The sequence below is a fragment of the Giraffa tippelskirchi genome, chromosome 3, assembly GCF_054371585.1.
Source record: "Giraffa tippelskirchi isolate mGirTip1 chromosome 3, T2T-mGirTip1v1.2.pri, whole genome shotgun sequence".
Lineage (NCBI taxonomy): Eukaryota > Metazoa > Chordata > Mammalia > Artiodactyla > Giraffidae > Giraffa > Giraffa tippelskirchi.
The window spans coordinates 48,289,864-48,310,917 of record NC_137277.1 but is presented as its reverse complement, the minus strand read 5'-3'; the positions used below and the strand labels follow the sequence as shown (position 1 = coordinate 48,310,917).

At 40.3% G+C, this 21,054-nt stretch overlaps 1 protein-coding gene and 2 long non-coding RNA genes across 3 annotated transcripts in view; 1 reads left to right on the top strand and 2 right to left on the bottom strand.

The window, feature by feature from the left end:
- Window positions 1-14,576, bottom strand: part of TAF15 (TATA-box binding protein associated factor 15) — a 30,689-nt gene extending 16,113 nt beyond the window's left edge. The window contains exons 1-7 of the mRNA XM_081584482.1: window positions 14,423-14,576; window positions 7,181-7,220; window positions 5,568-5,619; window positions 5,401-5,485; window positions 5,216-5,318; window positions 3,240-3,433; window positions 1,994-2,114 (exon numbers count right to left, since the gene is read on the bottom strand). Of these exons, the coding sequence (XP_081440608.1) occupies window positions 1,994-2,114; window positions 3,240-3,433; window positions 5,216-5,318; window positions 5,401-5,485; window positions 5,568-5,619; window positions 7,181-7,220; window positions 14,423-14,429 (602 nt within the window). The 5' untranslated portion in view covers window positions 14,430-14,576. The remainder of the gene's footprint in view (window positions 1-1,993; window positions 2,115-3,239; window positions 3,434-5,215; window positions 5,319-5,400; window positions 5,486-5,567; window positions 5,620-7,180; window positions 7,221-14,422) is intronic.
- Window positions 9,919-13,987, bottom strand: LOC145543322 (uncharacterized). Its single transcript, XR_014080642.1, has 2 exons — window positions 10,689-13,987; window positions 9,919-10,544 (listed from the first exon to the last, which is right to left on the bottom strand). It is a non-coding gene; the product is annotated as an uncharacterized LOC145543322 (long non-coding RNA).
- Window positions 14,577-14,945: 369 nt separating the features above from the next.
- Window positions 14,946-20,212, top strand: LOC145543321 (uncharacterized). The gene is made up of 2 exons (XR_014080641.1): window positions 14,946-15,051; window positions 15,361-20,212. It is a non-coding gene; the product is annotated as an uncharacterized LOC145543321 (long non-coding RNA).
- The last annotated feature ends 842 nt before the right edge of the window (window positions 20,213-21,054 follow it).

Sequence of the window (21,054 nt, the reverse complement as noted above, 5' to 3'; positions counted from 1 at the left end):
ATATATATATATATACAGCAACTGGGCAAAGCCCCCCCCATCCCCAAATTCTACCCTGACCTGAACCAGACATTTTGACCTAATATATACTGGGCTTGTATATAAGATTTTGTTTGAAGAGTTTCTAAGGTCAAATAAAAGTTTGAAAATCAAAAATTTAGCTCATGATTCAATACCTGGGCCAAAAATTATGCTGAAATATGCTGCCAAGGAGTTATCAAAGTGCTTAAAACGCCTGGGTTGGTTAAGATACGGATTTTCCCTCCTTCATCAGGAAAGGTCCTTCAACTCTTTGATTCTAAGATAAATCATCCACCAAAGTTGAAAACATATTTTTAAAGACTTCCCTACCCTCCTTCTAAAAAGTGGGATTCTACTATTCTCAGACAGACATAATTTAACAGATAATCTATACATATAATTATAACCTCCTTATGAAGAAAATTAAACTTATAATATACTATAAAACATATAGCATCCCAAGGCAGCCAATTATCTAAAACAGGGGTTTCCTAACCTCCAGGATCTAATGTCTGATGATGTTAAGTGGAGCTGATGTAATAATAATAGAAATAAAGTGCACAATAAATGTAAAACACTTGAATCATCCCAAAAGCATCCCCCTCCGATCCCAGTCCATGGAAAAACTGTCTTCCACAAAACCAGTCCCTGGTGCCAAAAAGGTTGGGGACCACTGATCTAAAATATATTACCTGGAAAAATCACGTAACCTGTTAGTTACCCTGTCTGGGATGCTGTTTGAGGGGTGGAAGCTATGGATAGAGAGTAAGCACTATATCACTGTACACTGCTCATTTATATCCACATGATGGTACACTATCCTCTTTGATAACAAAGAGGCATACAACATAGGTTGCTTTACCTTAATACACTGACTTTGGCTATTAATCAAAACTTTTAATGTTCAAGTCTTATAAACGTTTTTCAAATATGTTTCGACTTTAGATTTGTTAGATCAAAGCACTGTACACTAAACAGAAAAAGTCAGTGAGACAGAATTCCTGGCTCAGTTGAAAAATTAACAGTGCTATATGTAACTGATTTTCTCAGGTTACCTCAGGGAACAGACACTCAGTCCCTAAGAAGCAAGAGTACTGATATATTATTGTCAGTTAACATGCTGCTGACAATTTCAATTCCCAAAGAACACAAATTATCCTTTAAGCCTGTATATTTTATACATGAAATTTGTAATGTACAAATTTCACCTGAGGACAATAAGTGCCAACTTTTTTCATTCCTGTTTTTAGAGCAAAAGTGCTAAACTTACAGATACACTTGAAAGTAATTTTAAAACCAGCTTTCATAACATATGCCATAAGTAAATACCACAACCTGGTAACACTAACAATTAAAAAAAAAGGAAAGCTGAATTAAAAAGTCATTCCTTTTCCACAGCTTAGTCTAGACAAAATACACAATGGTATGTGACATTGTACTAATTATTTCAGTAATTATTTACTTAAAAATAGGAACAAAATAGTTCAGTTACGTACAATCTTTCTCTCCTCTGCCAACCTCAACTTTATACTCTGCTATTGCTTCCTAATATTTTCCCATCCCAAGGGGATTCAAGATTAAAGAACAGCCTCTCTACCTTCCAATCTAGAATTCTAAACTTACCTTTTATTTTCTACAGATTGAAACACTTGGATTTCCCAGAGTCATCTTTTAAATGAGTTTAGAGTCTACAGCTCTGGCATGAAAAACATAGTTGAGTGGTTTAACCACATTATAGTAGGGGACTTTTCTCCACTGATTTTAATACCACAAAAACTGCTAGGAAAATCTATTTTGAGGTAATTTATGTGACATCTTAACACTGAAAATAAAATCTGAATTTCTGTCCTCTTATCTAGAACATAATCTCTTTTTCAGGCATCTTAACGAAATCAGATGATGGAATCAAACGAGCTAAATAATAAAAAAAAAAAAGAAAAAGAAATGTAGGCATCTGTACCTAAAAACTTACCTTGATCCTGTCATAGGACCTCTTCCATCCTTGTCATATCCCCCACGCCCTCTACCTCCTCCCTGTGACCCGCCATATCCTCTATTATCTTCTCCATACCTACTCACATCACGACGGTCATCTACAGAAAAGAAAATTAATACAAACATACATGAGTAACTTGAAATTTCTGACAAAGGCTTTCCACAACACAATCCTAAATGGCTCTTTAAATCATTTGTGACCTTCAGAAAATGGCACCTGTGCACAAAACTCAAATGCAAGTCACCACAACACAATCTGGAATTAAATTTATGAGAATTATACCTGGGTCAAATTCCATTCTACCAAAGTCAGACAGCAAAATGGTGACATAGTTATCACCTTTTGATGTGATGGTAACATGAAACAGTTTAAGTACATTAGGTACAGAACCCTAGTTAATTAAAAGGACACCCTAATCTTAAAAGCTACTTTTTTTCATGTTGAAAATATCTGAATGTAAATAAAACACAGATAAGGAATAACCAGATTTTCAAACTGAGAAATAGTAGTGAATATATTCACTGAATAAGGTATTTAGTGAATGAACTTTCTCTTTTACTCAGTTGCTAAGTCATTCATTCAACTAGTCAACAAATATTTATTGAGCAGGTACAAAAATGAGAAAGGTGGGACCTTTGCCCTTGAAGCATTCATTTTTATGGCTGGTCAGATTCTTAAATACCACAGTAAAGATAAAGTGGTATGATGTTAGAGAAGGTTAATATAGGATCATAATTTTCTCAAATCACATACAACATCACCACCAAAAAGAACTGGTAGCGTGAACTTCCCTGCTGTGGTAGAATGATTAAGGTTCTGTGCTTCCACTGCAGGGGGCAAGGGTTCAATCCCTGGTTAGGAACCTAACATTCCACATGCCTCATGGAGCAGCCAAAAAATACAAAATTTTCAAATTAAAAAAAAAAAAAATGACAGTAGCAACATTGTCAACTGATCACTTTATTGAGACAACAAAGGAAATTTTTTAATTAGCCAGCAAAAAAAAAAAAAAATCACATGACCACTTGGGAGTCTCCAAGAAGTTCAGAAATATCAATCTAAGAAACTAACTTTGATGGATTTGAGAGAGAACATATGTTCAAGGTCACTCCAAATTTTTCCAGTTGAAATCTGTAATTTGTATTGGGTCTTTCAAAACAAAGTTCAATATACAAACAATTCTCTGAAGGTTAAAAAAAAATAAGAGGTCAGCATATCTTACCTTGTGTGTGGTGGCTGTAATTTTCCCTTTGTGAATGGTAGGACTGCTGGTTTTGATTATAGGAATCATGCTGCTGATCATAATTTGACTGCTCATCATAAGAGCCTTGATGTTGATCATAGCCTGACTGCTGGTCATATGAATCTTGCTGACCATAGTCTGACTGGTCATACGAAGGTGCTCTTCCACCTTGGCTAAAACAGAGATCAATAACTTAAGTGACCTTACAGGACTGTTTATTGTAGTTAAGCTGACTGAGTGATTGCTATAAGACCTCAACCACATTTACTACTCCTTTCTGGTGAGAATCATCTAGTTTTTATATCTAGAGAATCTTATCACTAATGGAATGACTTTCAAACAATAATTCTACTATCACTGAAGAGGTGTCGCATTATGAGAAAAAGCACACACCTTTGTAAACTATAGAGAAGCAAGAAAATCATATTTAATAATATTTTGGGGACTACTTTCTTATCTTTAGAACCTTACCATTAGTATACTCTTCTAAGCATCCCCAATAGTACAAAATATTGCTATTAGAAAATAGCAATAAATCATTCAAATTTTTAGTCTGCTGAGTAGGAAGAAGGAACTTGCTTTGTGATGCCACTTTTTAACTGAAAAGAAGTCTAACTGTCAAAGAAGTCTGCTTTATTATCTCTGGCAATTAAAAAAAATATTCTAAGCAGGTTCTGAGCAATATGGTTATTAATCACCTGCTCTCAGGATGGGAGTGCTGAAAGAAATACTTCGTTGGATTTGAGTTCTAACGTTTTGAGTTACTAAAAAAAAAGGGGGGGGGAGTGGGAACAAAAATGGCCTATTTAAATAGTCACATCTTATTCTGCATCAAATAATCAAAACATCTAATAAAGATCAATATGTTCCCCAACTCCCTATCCAAAGCACATCACAACAATGTCAGAATCCTACAATATCCTTGAGAATGACTTAAACCAAATCTAACATTTCTCCTTGGTCCACACTTAGATGTCTCCTTTCCAAAAATGTATCCTTATAAAAAGATTCTCCTTAAATTTAAAACTAACCAGTAGGACTTGAAGAACCTTCTAATGTAACATGCTTTCTGGATAGTATTCCCTATGCTTGTATTCCATTTCTACTTTTCAAAGCACTCTATCTACTAAGGCTGATAAATGTGATCTCATAAATCTTTTCCTAATTTTTTTTCCCCAATGCTTTTATTTAACTGAATTTCACTTAGAATAATTTCTTTCCTGCAGAGACAAAAAAATACTAGTGACCTCAATTTCTGTCTCACTTTTTAGCTGTGTGACTTGCAAGGCTATATAATCTTAACAACTTCTCTTTACTTTTGATAATTACTGACACTATCTCATAGTGGTAATTAAAACAATCAGTTACATTAGGGAATGCAAAAGCATTTCACAAACTGTAAAGCACAGTAAAAAAAGTTGCTATTATTAAAATTAATAACAAGGACAGGCCCCTCAAATCCAAAAATTATTAAAATAAAAAAAAGACCTGTAAAATTGCTAATATTCACCTACCTATATTAACAATTAAAACATTTTTTAAGGTATCTGAAATATGTGGATAGTTTTTGGCACTTTTTCTTTAATATTTTTGTCCCTGAAAAGGTAAGACATTAAAATGGTTAAAAAATAAAATGGAAATAAAAAAGTAAACATTGGTAAGTCTTTAGGCAGCTTTTTTATTTCATCTCAGGTATAAAGCAGAGGTCCAAATTTTACTTTTTAACATTTAAATCACGTGCATTCATTTAGAACTGATAAGTAACACATGAAAAGAACAAAATATCAACTGACAATTTCCACATTCTTTATAACACAAAACTATGAAATTCATACTTCATCAACACTTTTCTGAAAAAAGTGTTTAAAGCAAGGACTTTTTAGTGAAAACTCTTTAATACCCAAAGTGTTCTTTTCACTTCCCAACACAACCTCAGTACTTTACTATTTCCTTACCCTCCTGATGATTCCATGTTTTGCTGTCCCTGGTTATTATAAGATTGCTGGCTGTATGAGCTCTGCTTTTGATTCTCATAACCACTGTAGGACTGTGAATAACCTAAAGATTGAATGGATACACATTTAGGAAAGGTTCTGATTTTTGACCTTCTAAAACAGTAAATTTAACAAATCAGTCCAACCTGATGGGCTTTGTCCATAACCGGAGTAGCCGCTATAGTTCTGTCCATATGAAGAATCAGTAGTTTGTCCATAGCCAGAATAGCCCTGAAATTTATATAAATGCAAGTTTCATTGCATATTTAAGATTAAAACTATTTATAAAGAACTCAATTTATATTTAACCTACTTGTGGTGCTTGTCCATAACCTTGGCTGCCTTGATTTCCATAGGAAGAATAACTGTAAAAGAAAGACGTACTACTTGAAAGATATGTGCTAGAATTTAAAAGCTTAAACAACTCTATCCTTATTTTCAACTTTCAACTCAAATACAAGCTTCTTTCCTGAAAAATGGTCAATCTGTCTACCTCTTAGAGTCTAAATTGAAAGGTGATAACCAAAGACTGTCAAAGACATAAATGAAGTCATTCGGAGACCTCTTGAATGTCAATCACCAGAAGTTTTGCTTTGACAATCTCCCACAAAAAAAACTTCACCACACCTAAGACCCAACGCTGCTCAAGATAAAAATAAATAAAAATAAGCTTATTGTGCAAAAAAAAAAAAAAAAACAACACTTTACCACCAGAGCTAGAAAATCCCAACAGAATTATGCTTGGATGGGTGGGAGGCTGGGGATAGAAAGGAATGACTACATGGTAGCAAGACCCATAATAAACATGTGGAGTGAAAAAAAAAAAGACTAAGTTAGAGCTTCAATCAATTTAACTGTGCTGTGACAGATTGATTTCTTCCTATCATTTACCTTAAGTGGCCTCTAAGATCCTAGAAAAGGCACAGTGTGGCACTAAATGTCCAATTTTTAGTGCCTCAGTAATAGAGGTATATCCTCGCAGCACTATCACAGAGTAAAAGTATATTGTACTCTCAGTGTTACAGCACAGCCTGGCATATAGTTTTTGACTGAATGAATACATGTAGTTTCCTCAGATTTGAACTTTCTTTAATGTTATTGTATATAAACTTTAACAAGTCAGAAATAAACTTTCTGAATATATGCCAAAGAAAAATAAAATATCTGCCAAATAAATTATTAGTTTAGAGCTAACAAGTACTAAAAGAATTTCTTAACTTAATAAAATATATTTCATTGAATAAACATTTGCCAATTGCCTACTACGAGGGTCTATCCTATGAGAATAAAAAAGTCAAATTAGTTTTGTTTTCATTAAGCTTAAAACTTGATGACAGAAGATATCTGAGATGCTCTCCTGAAAATCTCACACTGAGCTGAAAAACAATTATAGTACAAGTTGAAGGCTGTATTTCTGGTAAGCAAGAGAATCCTACTACATGTGAATGTAGTCACATAAAAACAGACTTTTTATTGTAAGCATGGCAAGGAGCCTTTTAAAAACAATAAACACTTCTACCATAGCGCTTCAAGAAAATCCACTCCAGAAACAACATGTTAGCATACTATATACAACCCAAAAAATGCTTTTTCTAAGAAGCTGTTATCGTTCAACTGCTTAAATCCTTTGTAATAATGATTTCTGCTGAAAAAACTTTCTTAAAGAAAACAATCTTTACAATACCTGTGAGACTTGTTTTAATCTCTAGGGGGCATCTATATTTACTGATTCAAATAGCCTTTTAACAAAAGAAAAATATTTTACAGCTCCTATGTACCTAGGCCAACTCTTTCCCCTTGACAAGCTAATATTTAACTCTTTAAGACATCAAGATACCAAATCTCAAGAGGGACACCTGACTAAATACATCTTTTTTTCTCAGTTCTACTCATTCATGGTATTATTGAAATGTGCATATACTTTACCTTTGCTGCTCACCCCCAGACTGACCGTAACTTCCAGAATCTAAAACACATAAAAAGAATGTTTAATCTTATTTAAAAGTAGGCTTCCCTCAAAGGCTGACTTTAGCTCTTACAGATGAGATGTGACAAGAAAATATTATAAAAAGTAACAACAGAAAGGAAAACTAGAAGTTAAAAATACAGTGCAAGGAAAAATCTGTGTCAACAGTATTGGCTATTTACAGTAATATCTCTGAAAACAACTACTCTACAAATATGTCCTGATGTCACAAAAACCAAGTAAATAAATGAGAAACAATCAGTGAAAAACCCACCCTTTTAACAAAAACTCAAAAGCTCAAGCTATATTATCTTTATATACAAAAAGACATCTGTTAAAACTAATCAGGATTAAAAAAAAAGGAAAATACACACTCTAAGAATATACACCATTCCCTTGGATTGGACTACTCTGGCTGTCAGTAGCAACAAAAAGATCTCTGAAGACTTGGTAAAAAGCTAAGTCAGCTGTTTAACCCCAACTTTATCAAAGCTTTCAGGGACTTAGTATATATCCTCTGGGATTCTCCTCAGATTCAAATAAATGACCTAACTTTATTAGTGATGAGTAAGAGAAGAATTGGGGCTTCCCATGTGGCACAGTGGTCAAGAATCCGCCTGCCAATGCAAGAGTTGCAGGTTTGACCCCTGGGTCACGAAGATCCCCTGGAGAATGCAATGGCAACCCACTCCAGTACTCTTCCCTGGGAAATCCCATGGACAGAAGAGCCTGGCAGGCAACAGTCCACAGCATCATCACAGGAGTTGGACATGACTTAGCTACTAGAAAAGAGAAGAACTGGACTTCCCTGGTGGCTAACCGAGGTGGAAAAAAATTGTGCATCACTGCCCATAATACTCAAGTGGCGCTAGTGGTAAAGAACCTGCCTGCCAACACAAGAGACGTTAAGAGACATGAGTTTGATCTCTGGCTCGGGAAGATCCCCTGGAGGAGGCATGGCAACCCATTCCAGTATTCTTGCCTGGAGAATTTGATGAACAGAGGAGCCTGGTGGGCTGCAGTCTATAGGGCTGTAATGAGTCAAACATGACTGAAGTGACTTAGCACGCACAAGCCTGTAATAATAAAATGACTAGATTTGTAGCTAACAATCAAATAAGAAATATATGAAAAGAATACAGAATCTATCTGGATCATAAAAAGATTAGATGCATCTCAAAGACTAGATGTATCTATAAGATTAGATGCTTCTATCAAATGGCAAAGGAAATTAGTTTCAACCAATTCAGAAACTAAAAAGGAATACAGTGGAAGGAGGGAGTGTACAAGTGAAATAAATATACAAACACAGGGGATATAAAGCTTTAGGTTAAATTATATCCCAAGTTACTGATGTGGGTTCTCCCAGCAACAGAGTAGAGTCCAAGATCTTATTATACTTTGGCTCAGGCAAGAATTATAGAAGTACACAGCACACACGTTATATGCCCCTAATCTATTAAGTATTAGAGCTCTTAACCCAGTCACTTCTACTCTCTGAGAGTGTAAATACGACTTCTTTAGCTGGCTGACTTTAAAACTCTAGAACATAGAAATAAGCATATTGACCAACAAGTCTAGCCCTTAGTATACTTGACTGAGAAAGTATAGATGTTTTACATTCATAGAAAATCAGTTTATAAACTGTATGACAAAAAATAAATTCTAAGGCATTTCAAACAACTGCTCATTATTAAGTACTTGGCACTTGAGCCTTATATCTGGGCCCATGAATTATTCAGAAGTGCTTTTACTTCTAAGTGTACAGAGTTTTGACACTCTTTGTGGTTCTAATTATATTCCATTGCAGCCAGAAAAGGTATTTTCTCTATTCTAGGTATTTGTCAAGATTTTGCTTTTCCCCTTGGTAAATACTTTCACTTTCATAAATGCCCGCTATGTGCTTGAACTGCATTTTCTAAATGTTCAAAGAATTCTGTCTGTAAGATGCTTGTTAATTCTATCATTCCTATTCCTACTGTTTCATCTACCTGACCTATTAATTACACAGAGAGGTATGTTTAAACTTAAAATTCCCTGTCTGACTCTGTATTTGTCAATTTCTTCTAACAGTGTTTTTTTGCTTCTACATTTTCAGGCTATACTGTCAGGCACATAAAAGTACATATTTACACCTCCCTGGTGAATTTCCTTTCAACATTACATGAAGACTATCATTAAAAATGTCCAAACTTTCTTTCAACTGGTAACTAAGCAATCTTCCTTTTGGTTGATGTTTGCCTGATTTGTCTTTTCCTATCTCTATACTTCTTAACATTTCTCATTCTGATGCTTTAGAGAGCTTCCCTGGTGGCTCAGATGGTAAAGAATCTGCCTGCAATACAGAAGCTCCTGGCTCCATCCCTGGGTCGGAAAGATCCCCTGGAGAAGGGAATGCTTACCCACGCCAGTATTCTTGCCTGCATAACCCCATGGACAGAGAAGCCTGGCCAGCTACAGTCCACAGGGTCGAGTCGGACATCAATGAGTGACTAACATTTTCACTTTTTGTATCATATTTGAACTCATGTATCTAGATCAATTTTTCCCAACATAGAAAATCTGTCTCTCAATTGGTGTTTTCATTATTTTCACCACTGTTATTTTTTATTTATTCCTACTAGCCTATACTGGACTCTACTTACCAGGGTCTTTTTTTCCCCAACTCCTTAACATCCTTCTACTGAATTTTCCTCTCTTTTCCCCCTCTACAGTTCTAGATGCTCAAATTCTGTTCTTGTAGTAAGTTGCCATTCATTAATTTAAAGATTATGTTCAATTTTTAACATACATTTTTGACAAAGTTCAAAATGATCTTCAACCTCCACTAGAACATAAGAATTTTAATGCTATAATCCCAATTACAGCCTTCATCTATTATTTTGCTTCCACGTTTTTTCCTGTATCATTTGCTTCCACTGTAAAAACTCTAAATGTAATCATTTTAATCTTCAAGATTCCATACAGTCAATACTTTTTATCTACTGCATTTACTTCCTCTACATATTTTTGCATCCTACTCCTCCCTTCTGGATTTCTTTTTATGAGTTCCTTCAGTAAAGGCCTGAAAGCGGTATTGTCTTTTATTTGGATAAAAAATTCAAGGTCACGCGTTATTTTTCCTCTTAACTTCAAAAATCACTTCATTATTTAGCGGCTTCTTAAAACTTTTAAGAAATCTACCAATCTTACCATTTCCCTATTTCTTCCGATAAGTTTGTTACTGCTGCTGCTTAGTCGCGTCAGTCGTGTCCGACTCTGTGCGACCCCATAGACGGCAGCCCTCCAGGCTCCCCCGTCCCTGGGATTCTCCAGGCAAGAATACTGGAGTGGGTTGCCATTTCCTCCTCCAGTGCATGACAGTGAAAAGGGAAAGTGAAGTCGCTCAGTCGTGTCCGACTCTCCACGAACCCATGGGCTGCAGCCTACCAGGCTCCTCTGTCCATGGGGTTTCCCAGGCAAGAGTACTGGAGTGGGGTGCCATTGCCTTCTCCGAAGTTTGTTACTGCTATTTCATAAATCCGTAGTCTCTGGTTATGAACTGACTTTTATGTCTCATGTTCGAGACTACTGCTTCTTGATCCATCCATTTTGGAAAATTCTCAACTATCAATTACCATTTTCTCCTTCTCGAACTCAGATGTATGTCAGAGCTTCCCAATCTACTTTCCATGTTTCTTTTAACTTTCTGACTGCACTCCAGACCATGTGGGATCTCAGTGCCCCAACAAGGGATCAAACCCATACCCTCTGCGTTGGAAGCGCCAAATCTTAACCACTGGACCACCGGGGACAGTCCCTCTTAATCTCTCAATCTTCATTTTAACCTTCTGAATTGACTCCTGGGTAATTATTAATTAAATCCCATCTATTTTCTACCTCACTAGTTATTTTTTCTGGCTAGGTCTATCTGCAGTTCAACTTAGCCACTTTCTCCACCTCTAGAAGTTACACTTGGTTCTTTTTCAAATCTATGTAACCTTTTTTCAAGTCTTGGTCTCAGGGCTGATTCCTTTTTAGGTTTTTAATACTTTTAAACCTATAATACTCTTGTCCAAACCATCTAATTAGGGGTTCAAATGCCATTTGTCACTCTCATTTTGGTGAGTTGTTTCCCAGAATTCTGCAACGTATTACTGCGAACTGCAAGGTTTTTCCTATAAAATTCCTAGTGACCCATGCTCTGAAATTTCCTCAGAAAAGGTTTTCATTTGTTTCTACTAAGAATCCCAAAGTTATTATTGCCAGTCTAGAACCAATTTTTACATTAAATTTGTTGGCTTGAGGTTTCCTGGACCTCTTAACTAGTCTAAATGTACACTTCAGCCCAGGTCCCAGGTTACAAATTCTTGGCAAAAGACTTTTTTCCCCATTACTCAAGGCCCAGGTTTGTTATCTCCTATGCTGATACAAAGGTTTTTTTCTAGTTCATTCTTTCACTGAAGATACAGTCCTTTAAACATGCAGGGTTTATGTAAAAGTCTCAGTTCCCACTACAAGGCTCTAAAAGTCTCAAAACTTCATCTCCTGTGCTTAGTTACTTGAGCAATAAACTCCAACTCTCTGAATACTGTGACCTACACCCTCTTCAGGGAAACCACCAAGTTAGCTCTATGCCTACCACGCTGGCTTCTACTTCACTTCTGGCAGCAGAAGCCCGCCCTTTGTTTTTATGTTAAGCTCCCGCATTTTTTAGTAATTTGTAGACAGATTATTTGCAAGTTATCTTAGTCTGCCATATTGCCAAAAGAAGTATCTTGACTTCGTAACTTTTATATGTATAAGTGATATCAGATTTGACTTTAACTTCAAAGGTGTCAGCTAATATTTATCTGAGAGTCTGACTCACAATATTTACAATTCTGACTTATTTATTGACTATGTACACACTTATTTTACTAGATTTATAAATCTGTCTTGTTAAGTACCTAGAGTGGTTGAGTCAATTTGATAAATTTGTAAGTATAGTTTGGAATGTTTAATGGATTTACCTAAACTGAATGTTATTAGTTGTTTAGGAGAGAGTCTGCTCTGTTAAATTTATTAAACATTCATCAAGAATAAGTCAAAAACATCATTCCTATTTTTACACCAAGTCAAAAGTATTATTTTTATACACAGATTACAAAATGTACAAATATTATCTAAGTAGAACTTAATTCTAAATTTAGTTGACTTAATATAGAAACAAGCAAATTATTAAATAGTTCTTTTTGACATGAAAGTCAATTTCAATATTAAAAACACTCAAATTACAAAACAAGGATGTGTACTGTCTTGGTAATTTTGAAGATCGATAAATAATGCATTAACTAGCTCACACACTATTATGACACACTGAAAATCCTGGATTTTGCAAACAGTATACCTCTAAAATTTGATTTCCCATAAAAGCTACCCAGTCCTACAAAAATAAGCCACTGCTTTAAATCAATGATCACGTTAAAAAATCAAGATAGGTCAATAGTTCCTAATGCGAACTATATCCACTGAAATGGTAAATTTCTCCATGAAGGTAGGAGAACCTTTTTTAAATCATAGAGAGGTTTCACACCCTCCTTAGAATGTGTTTACATGTACTTCTGTGGAACTTTACCAGACTTCATTCCAAATTACGCACCTAATTAAATATACCCCAACATCTACTTTGGGGTAAGAAATTACTTCTCACTTGAGCAAGAATTAAAGAGATTAATTCTGTGCAATTAATACCCTCTTACATCAGGTAAATGCCCCTTTCCCCAAAAGATCAACATTCTGACTTAACATCCATGTTAATCTAAGGAATGTTTATCATTCCTCAGTCCAACCATTCTTGGTAACATGGTCTCCTCTTAGCCTGCTGCTTTCTTTTTGTCACACATTTCCACCCTTCTGCAAAACTGAATTACTTGGAGAAAAGGGGTTGTTTTTTTCACTAGCAACAGGTTCTCCCTTGGGAAAAAAAAAAATGTAAAATACTCTGCCAGCAGTCATTTTCATCCCAATCACATGGCTTTCAGGGATGTGTTCTGCTTTTCCACCTCAATAGTAGTATCTAACTCTTATGACGGTTTCTAGTAAGTGGAAAGCTGAGTCTGTCTTTGCTGCCTGTGATGTATCCAACAACAGAGGGCCCTGTGTGGCACCCAGAGTGCTAAATCAAGGGAAGATCTGGGTTTGAGGGAGAATATATGTATGTGTATCTGTGGTTAAGTCCCTTTGCTGTTCACCTGAAACTACCACAACATTGTTAATCGGCTATACTCCAATACAAAATTAAAAGTTTAAAGTCTGAATTAAAAAAAAAAAAAAGCAGATGCATCTCCCAGACTATATATTCTGCTTTAGCAGGATCTAAATGGGCTGTCCTGATGAGACCAAGGCCTCTTTGTCTCCTCCAAACAACGAGGCGGGGAGAGGGTGGGGGGGAGTGCCCCCTATCATTTTAAGTGCTTGGTGAAGACTGCGTTTCCTTTCGTTTGTATGTTTCAACGTAAATGGAACAAGCATCTACACGAGCCCGTTAATAATAGACAAGGCTCACTTTCAAGCTCGTGAGGAGACAACTTTGGAGGGTCTGAGAAGATGACAGAGGAGGGTGAACAGGAAGCTGAATTAGATGCAAACACCCCCAACTCGAATCCGGGAGGCTACTACATGAATGACGACATGTAGGATTTCGTGTCAGGCAACATCCTTTTAAAAAGGGCTCCTAGAGCATCAAGGCCCGCACCTGATGAATGGGTGAGTCAGGAAGGCCCAGCTCCACTTCACGGATGGGGAAACTGAGGGACGAGACGGCGAGACGACTGGCCTGAGACCTCGCTGAAAGATCTGAGGCGAAGCGGAGAACCAGAAGCACCGATTCTCTCCGGCTGATGCTCTAATCACGGGCTCCCCCCGCCCCTACGATGGCGTAGCGGCCTCCGCCCCCACCCCGATTCACACACCCTCCCCCGGGAGCGGCACGTCGCCTCAGGTTCCAAGGGCTGGGTCAAGAGACAGGGGGCTCGAGGCGCTCCCGCAGAGATTTGCAGACGGAGAGCGTTGGGAGCGTGCGTCCCTTCAGTCCAACATGGCGGCGGCCGCGGCCGCCCCCCCACCCCAGCCTCCCTCAGGGCCGGAGGCTTCCCTCGGGGCCCTCCGGTGGGCGGGAAGACGGCCCAACCCCGCCGGGCCCCTTCTCGTCGCTGCCGCTGCTCGCTGAAGAAGTCACCTACCCGACATGACTAACGGCCGCGGCGCGAAGCCCCCAAAGCCCGCAGAGAACAAGGTATACGACAGCCAGGCGGCGCGGCGGCCGGAGCTGTATTGAGGGCGGCGCGGCGCGCTGGGCTCGACTGCGGGGCCTCGGCAGCCAATCAGAGGGCAGTGGGCAGTACGACAGCGCCGCGACTCGAGGGGTGACTCTGTGCTAGGACCAGCCTCCGAACTCGGAGGACTTCAGAATCCCTTCCCGTTCCCCCCTCCGTGGACGGTACCATTATTGAGAGGGAATTGAGGAGAGGAAGTACCAATGCCGCGATCGGGATGGGGGCGGAAGCTGAGCCTACCCGGCCCGTCCGGATTACAGTCCTGTTTCTCACTTGACTTGATCTGGTAGAATTCGAGGTTAGGAAGCGAAAGGAGAAGAGGCCTTATAAACATAGGTTATATGGTTAGAAAAGGCCTTTCTTCCTCTCAGTTTTCGAATGGTATGCCCTAGTTCAGTAGGTTTGGGCTTGCGCACTGCTTGAACCACCTGGGGGCGTTGGAAGTTGCTTCCAGACGGAAAGTCCTGACGGACCAAGTCGCCTCCAGGTTAACTACCTTGTCGAGTAACAGACTACGAGGTGACACTGGAACAAACGTATGCCTTAAAATAACACACAAGGGACTTTTCTGGCAGTCCAGTGGGTAGGACTCCGCGCTTCCAATGCAGGGGGCGCGAGTTTGATGCCTAGTGTGGGAGCTAAGATCCCACGTGACATGCTGCGGGGCCAAAAGATTGAGGGGGAAAAAATTCACACACAAACTGAACCCTGAGGATGTGTCAGGGTGAGGAATCGAGCTTTAATTTTCAGTTCTAGGATAATAGCTAATTATAATTGTCAGGCACCTTGCATCATCTCATTTAATTCTCACAATTGACTAATGAAATACTGTTCCCACCTTACAGACAAGAAGGCAAAATTCACTTGCCCTGAGTCGCACAACTGCTGCTGCTGCTGGTAAGTCGCTTCAGTCGTGTCCGACTCTGTGCTACCCCATGGACTGCAGCCTACGAGGTTCCTCCGTCCGTGGGATTTTCCAGGCAAGAGTACTGGAGTGGGTTGCCGTTGCCTTCTCCGGTTGCACAACTGGCCAATGGCCAGTGTGGAATGGATAAATGGATAAATAGACAATGTGGAATTGGAATCCCGGTAACCAAACACCACTGCCCGTGGGTCTGACCATTCTGTTGTACAGGCTAGAGGGGGCTCGAGGGGGCTCGAGCTCTCCAGAGTGAAATGAGGCTGTGAAAGCCCAGAGAGCACACAAGGACACTTTCTACAAAGGCGACGTGACATCTGAGGCAAACTATAGATGATGGCTAGAAGCCGATCACTTCTCTAGAAGGGAAAAGTGCTTTTCGCTAGCTATGAAGCAAATGATTCATTATGTTTGGGGTTTACCCGCAAGAGGAGCGTGGTAGGAGATGAAGCCAGAAGAGTAGGGGGCTAAAGAACTGAGATCTTGTAAAGTTCATTAGAGTTTGTGCTTTATCTTGAAGGCAGTGGGTACCTCCTGCCAGATGATTTTAAAGGAAGATCAGATTTCCATTTTCAGGCTGCAATAGGAAGAATGTATGGAGATGAGAGGTGCCTAAAAGCAGAGAAACCAATTAAGTGACCAATGGAATAGTTCTGGTGAGGGATCATAATGACCTGGACTTAGGTTTTAACTGTGGGGATGGAGGTGAGTGAAAAGATCCCTGACATACATAGGTAGTAGACTGGGCAAGATTTGGTGACCAGTTTGAGTGGGGAAAAAAGTGAGAAGTCCTGAGTAAATTCCACACTGGACAGGTAGATAGGTAGTCATTCACTGTGATAGGAAACAGAGGAGCAGGTTGGGCTGGAGATGGAGTGATATGTTCAGAATTGCTCCCTTCAGGGCTCTCTTGCCTTCTGAGATGGCCCACAGTCTGTCTGTGGAGTGTGTTTCTTTCTAAATAAATCCACTTCTTATCTATCACTTTGTATCCGAATTCTTTCCCAACAAAGCGAGAACTTCAGACTCACCAGGAAACATATGGGCAAAACCAGCCGGGAGAATTCAGGGCTAATTTTCAGGTTCAAGTTCGTCATGCTTATCACCTTGGCCTGTGCTGCCATGACATTATCTTCTTCATCATTAGGTGACTGAAGGTCATTGGAAGTGAGGCAATGTCACAGTCCTAGTGAATAGTGCCTTTTTCACTGGCATCTATGGCATATGGAACTTGTATGTCTTTGCTCTGATGTTTTCATATGTGCCATTCCATAAGAACTATGGGAAGACCAGTCCAATGATTCAAGCAATCTCAGGCACTAAAGTATAATCTGGATTGGGATCACACAACAGAGAACAGATGGACAAAAGTACTTTCGAAATAGTTACTGCTAGAGACCACTGTGACCATAGAATCTCAAGACAAATGCTGCCATTACTGTTAATATTTGGATGATAAATTCTTGTTGTAAAAGGGGGAAAAAAAGAGTTATTGCCTTCAGGTAAGAAAAGGAGGCAAGAGGTCATCTTTATTCATTATACTAGCAGTAAATGTGAGCTCAGTTCTGGATGTAGAGGGTCACAAAGCTCTATGCTGCTGCTGCTGCTTCTGCTACGTCGCTTTACTCGTGTCCGACTCGGTGCGACCCCATAGACGGCAGCCCACCAGGCTCTCCTGTCCCTGAGATTCTCCAGGCAAGAACACTGGAGTGGGTTGCCATTTCCTTAAGTGAAAAGTGAAAGTGAAGTCACTCAGTCGTGTCCAACTCTTAGCGACCCCATGGACTGCAGCTTACCAGGCTCCTCTGACCATGGGATTTTCCAGGCAAGAGTACTGGAGTGGGGTGCCATTGCCTTCTCCACAAAGCTTTATAGACAGGTCCAAATAAGCCAGGTTAAAGGAAAAAAATTCTTTTTTTTGAAAGACTTTTCTTTTATGTGGACCATTTTCAAAGTATTGAATTGTTACAACATTGTCTCTATTTTATGTTATGGTTTTTTAGCCGGGTTTGTGGGATCTTAGCTCCCCAACCAGGGATCGAACCCACACCCCTTACAACAGAAGGTGAAGTCTTAACCACTGGACCACCAGGGAAGTCCCAGGAATAAAAACTCTTTCATGACTAAAAACGATGTAGCCATTCAGTTTATATATCAAGGAAGGTAACCCAGAGGAGAAGTCAGGGAGGAGAGAACTGGGTTATTGCTGGTAGGGAGAGCAGAGGACAGGACTTCTAGGTTTTTCTTCCTCTTTTCAAATTTTTTTAGAATTGAAGTATTTTAAGATATGGCTAGGGCTTCCCTGGTGGCTCAGTGATAAAGAATCCAGCTGCCAATGCAGGAGCCACAGGTTCAATCCCTGGTCCAGAAAGATCCCACATGTCAAGGAGCAGCTAAGCCTGTGCTCTAGAGCTGGGGAGCCACTTCTACTGAGCCCACGTGCCACAACTACCGAAGCCTGAGTGCCCTAGAGCCTGTGCTCTGAAACGAGAAGGCACCACAATGTGAAACCCATGCACCACAGCCAGAGAGTAGTCCCTGCGGAGCTCAACTAGAGAAAAGCTCACGAAACAACAAAGACCCAGCACAGCCAAAAATTAATTAATTAATTAATTAAAGTTGTTTTTTTAAGTCTCGTTTAAGAAGAGAGAGATGGATATACAAAAATTATTGCTCATCATGGACCCCTTACATTTGTACCGTGATTCATGAATGCTTGCATTCATGCATTCTTCTCTCAGCTGCCATCTATCTCCTGAGGTCTACTAGGTGTCAGGCCCTAGAAGGCCTAGCGATAAGGAAACGGGAAGCAGGGCAACTCCTGTCCTCCAGGAACTGCTTTCTCAGAAGACAGACAGCAAAACCTGTGATTCCAATCAACTACTGAAAGTCCTAGAATCGGAGGGTGCAGAGGGTGCTCTGAAAACAGAGGAAGAGCACCTAGCCCACGTGAAGGGTGGAAGGGTGATGAAAGAAGGCTTCCTGCAAGAGATGCTTCCTAAACTGAGCTTTGAAGAAAGAACAGAAATTAACTGGGGGCTGTATGTCAGGAACTGGCAGAATGGGCTGTTATTTGCAAATACCAGGGAAGAGCAAAGTTCTGGGAATTCTAAGTGATTCAGTATGGTTGGTCTGCGGAGTTGCAGGGGTGGGGAATGGTGATAAGTGAAAGAAGTAGGCAGAAGCCACATCTTGAAGATCCTGTGTGCCTTGTGGAGGAGTTTGGATGTTAAATTTAAAACAGTGGGGCACTTCTGAGAAATCTAATCAAAAGGGTGACATTTAATTTTTTATATATATCCATTATCTCTTTTAATCTGGACAGCCCTGTGAAATAGACATTGCTGTTATCCACGTTTTGTAGATTGAACACTGAAGCTTGGGAAAGTGAAATTCTTTACCATGTTCACACAGTCAATGAAGACTAGAAGCAGAGCTCACAACCAGGCCTTTGGGCCAAACTCAGTGTTCTTAACAGTGTCTGTGGTCACAGAACTCTGTGAAACACAGAACTTCTCCCAGCTCTGCATTGTTCTGGGGCTTCTTTCCAGGGGTTCTTCTCTAATGCCAACAGACTCAAGATTGACTCCTGTACCCTCCTGACTTCCAGGCTTTTGCTTGAGGATGATTATCTGCAACAGACTTTAATCTTCACTGTGTATCTGCTGGCAGATCCTTTGTGTATTTAGGGGGCTTCTCAGGTGGCACTAGTGGTAAAGAACCTGCCTGTCAATGCAGAAGATATAAGAGATGTTGGTTCGATCCCTGGGTCTGGAAGATCCCCTGGAGGAAGGCATGGCACCCACTTCAGGTACACAACTGAAGTGACTTAGCATGCACACTGTATTTAGGGAAGATGGCAGGTACTTTTCACACATCAGCATTTAGCAGAATGTATCTGGGAAGGTCTTAGTACTGGGTCTGTTTCTGCTTGATCCATTCCTCGGGTCCTCATTTGGGAAGTTGAATACTGCAGGCTGGTTTCAATTTCAGAGTTTCCTTTAGGTGGTAGCTTCTAGTTAGAATGGTTAGTGAGCATCTAGGTGGGAAATTAGGTAATAGAAAAAAGAGAGGATCAGAACTTCCCTGGTAGTCCAGTGGCTAAGACTCCTTTCTGAGGGCTATTTCTCCTCCTCATCCCCCTCTCTCTGTCTGCCACAGGGGGTGTCTCTCCAGAGACCCAGTTTCCCTCGATGACCCTGGCTCCTGGCCTCCTTCCCTTCATCCCTCCAGCCTTTGGCTGGTAGAGTCTTCTTGCTATTGGTCATTTCTAAGTTGCCTCCACCTCTTCTCACTTCCCAACCCTTCCAGAGCTGGAATAGAGCCTTGCAGGACCCTGCAAGGACTGATTCTACTCAGAATGAGAAGGGAAGCCAGTAGAGGGAGCCATTTAGCAGAGCGTCAACAGGATCTGACCTGTTTTACCAGGATTACTCTGCTGCTCTCTGGAGAACAGACTGCAGCCGGCAAGAGAGGAAGCAGGGAGAGGTTATTACTCCTACCAGAGTAAAAACCAGACCACAGAGATCCTTTGCGGCATGCAAAATGCTGTGGAACTCACAACTGTACCACGTAATTCAAGGCTTGCCTACCTGCTCAGAGGCCAACTTGTTCTGTCATTGGTTTGCATCGTTCATCTCTGAACACCCCTGGCACCTCATACAGCACCTGAAACAGTAAACACCCAAAAAAAGTGTGTGTGTGTGTGTGTGTGTGTGTGTGTGAGTGAGAGAGGGAGAACTTGTATCGACTGAATAAATAAAAGGAAAAAAAAAAAAGTGGCATGGTTTATCTACAAACTCCCCAATCTCAAAAACCATGTCTAGGACATGTCGACTTCCCCACGGAGCACAGAGTAAGTGTTCAGTGAGTATTCATTGAACACTAGGCCTGCTTTGTGCTAGGTGTCGTCATCACCCACCGCCCACCCTCGGAGGGGTCCCTGGAGCCCCACACCTCCAACCTTCCTAGAGAGCAAAACTCCCTCCCACAAAGATTAAGCTGACACTCCAGAGCAGAGCCGGGAGGTGGCTGTGTTTCTTGTGAGTGACCGGCTGCCCTGTCCTCTGGACAGAGGCAGGCCCTTCCTGTTTGGGGTGGAAAGGAACCAGACGCTTTCCTGTTAGCAGGTCTTTTAAGCAAAGCCGCAGATGCCAAACAGGTCCTAACCCGGCCTTTCAGGCCAGATGCCTGGCAGTTAGACGGCCTTTATATGGAAGGGAAGTGGGGCACATGGCCAGATTGGCCAGGCTTTTATTGTGTTCCTGGCAAGTCCCCTGGGCCCTGCTGTGAGTAAAAAACAAACCAGAAGAGTAAACCATGATGAAGGTTAGAGTTGATGGTGCGACTCTGAGCCAGAAAGCATTTGGGAGGGAATGTTCGCGTTTGTCCTGTGGCAGGATGGGCTTGTGTATATCTAGTGGCTATGAGAGCATCTGAGTGTGAAACCCGTGTAAAAACACATGCATGTCCACTTATGTCCGTACAGCCAACCCCCACCACTTAATAAAATTGAACAGCTGTTAATTGTCTAGTTGGTCTTCCCTGGTGGCTCAGACAGTAAAGAATCCTCCTGCAATGCAGGAGACCTGGGTTTGATCCCTGGGTTGGGAAGATACCC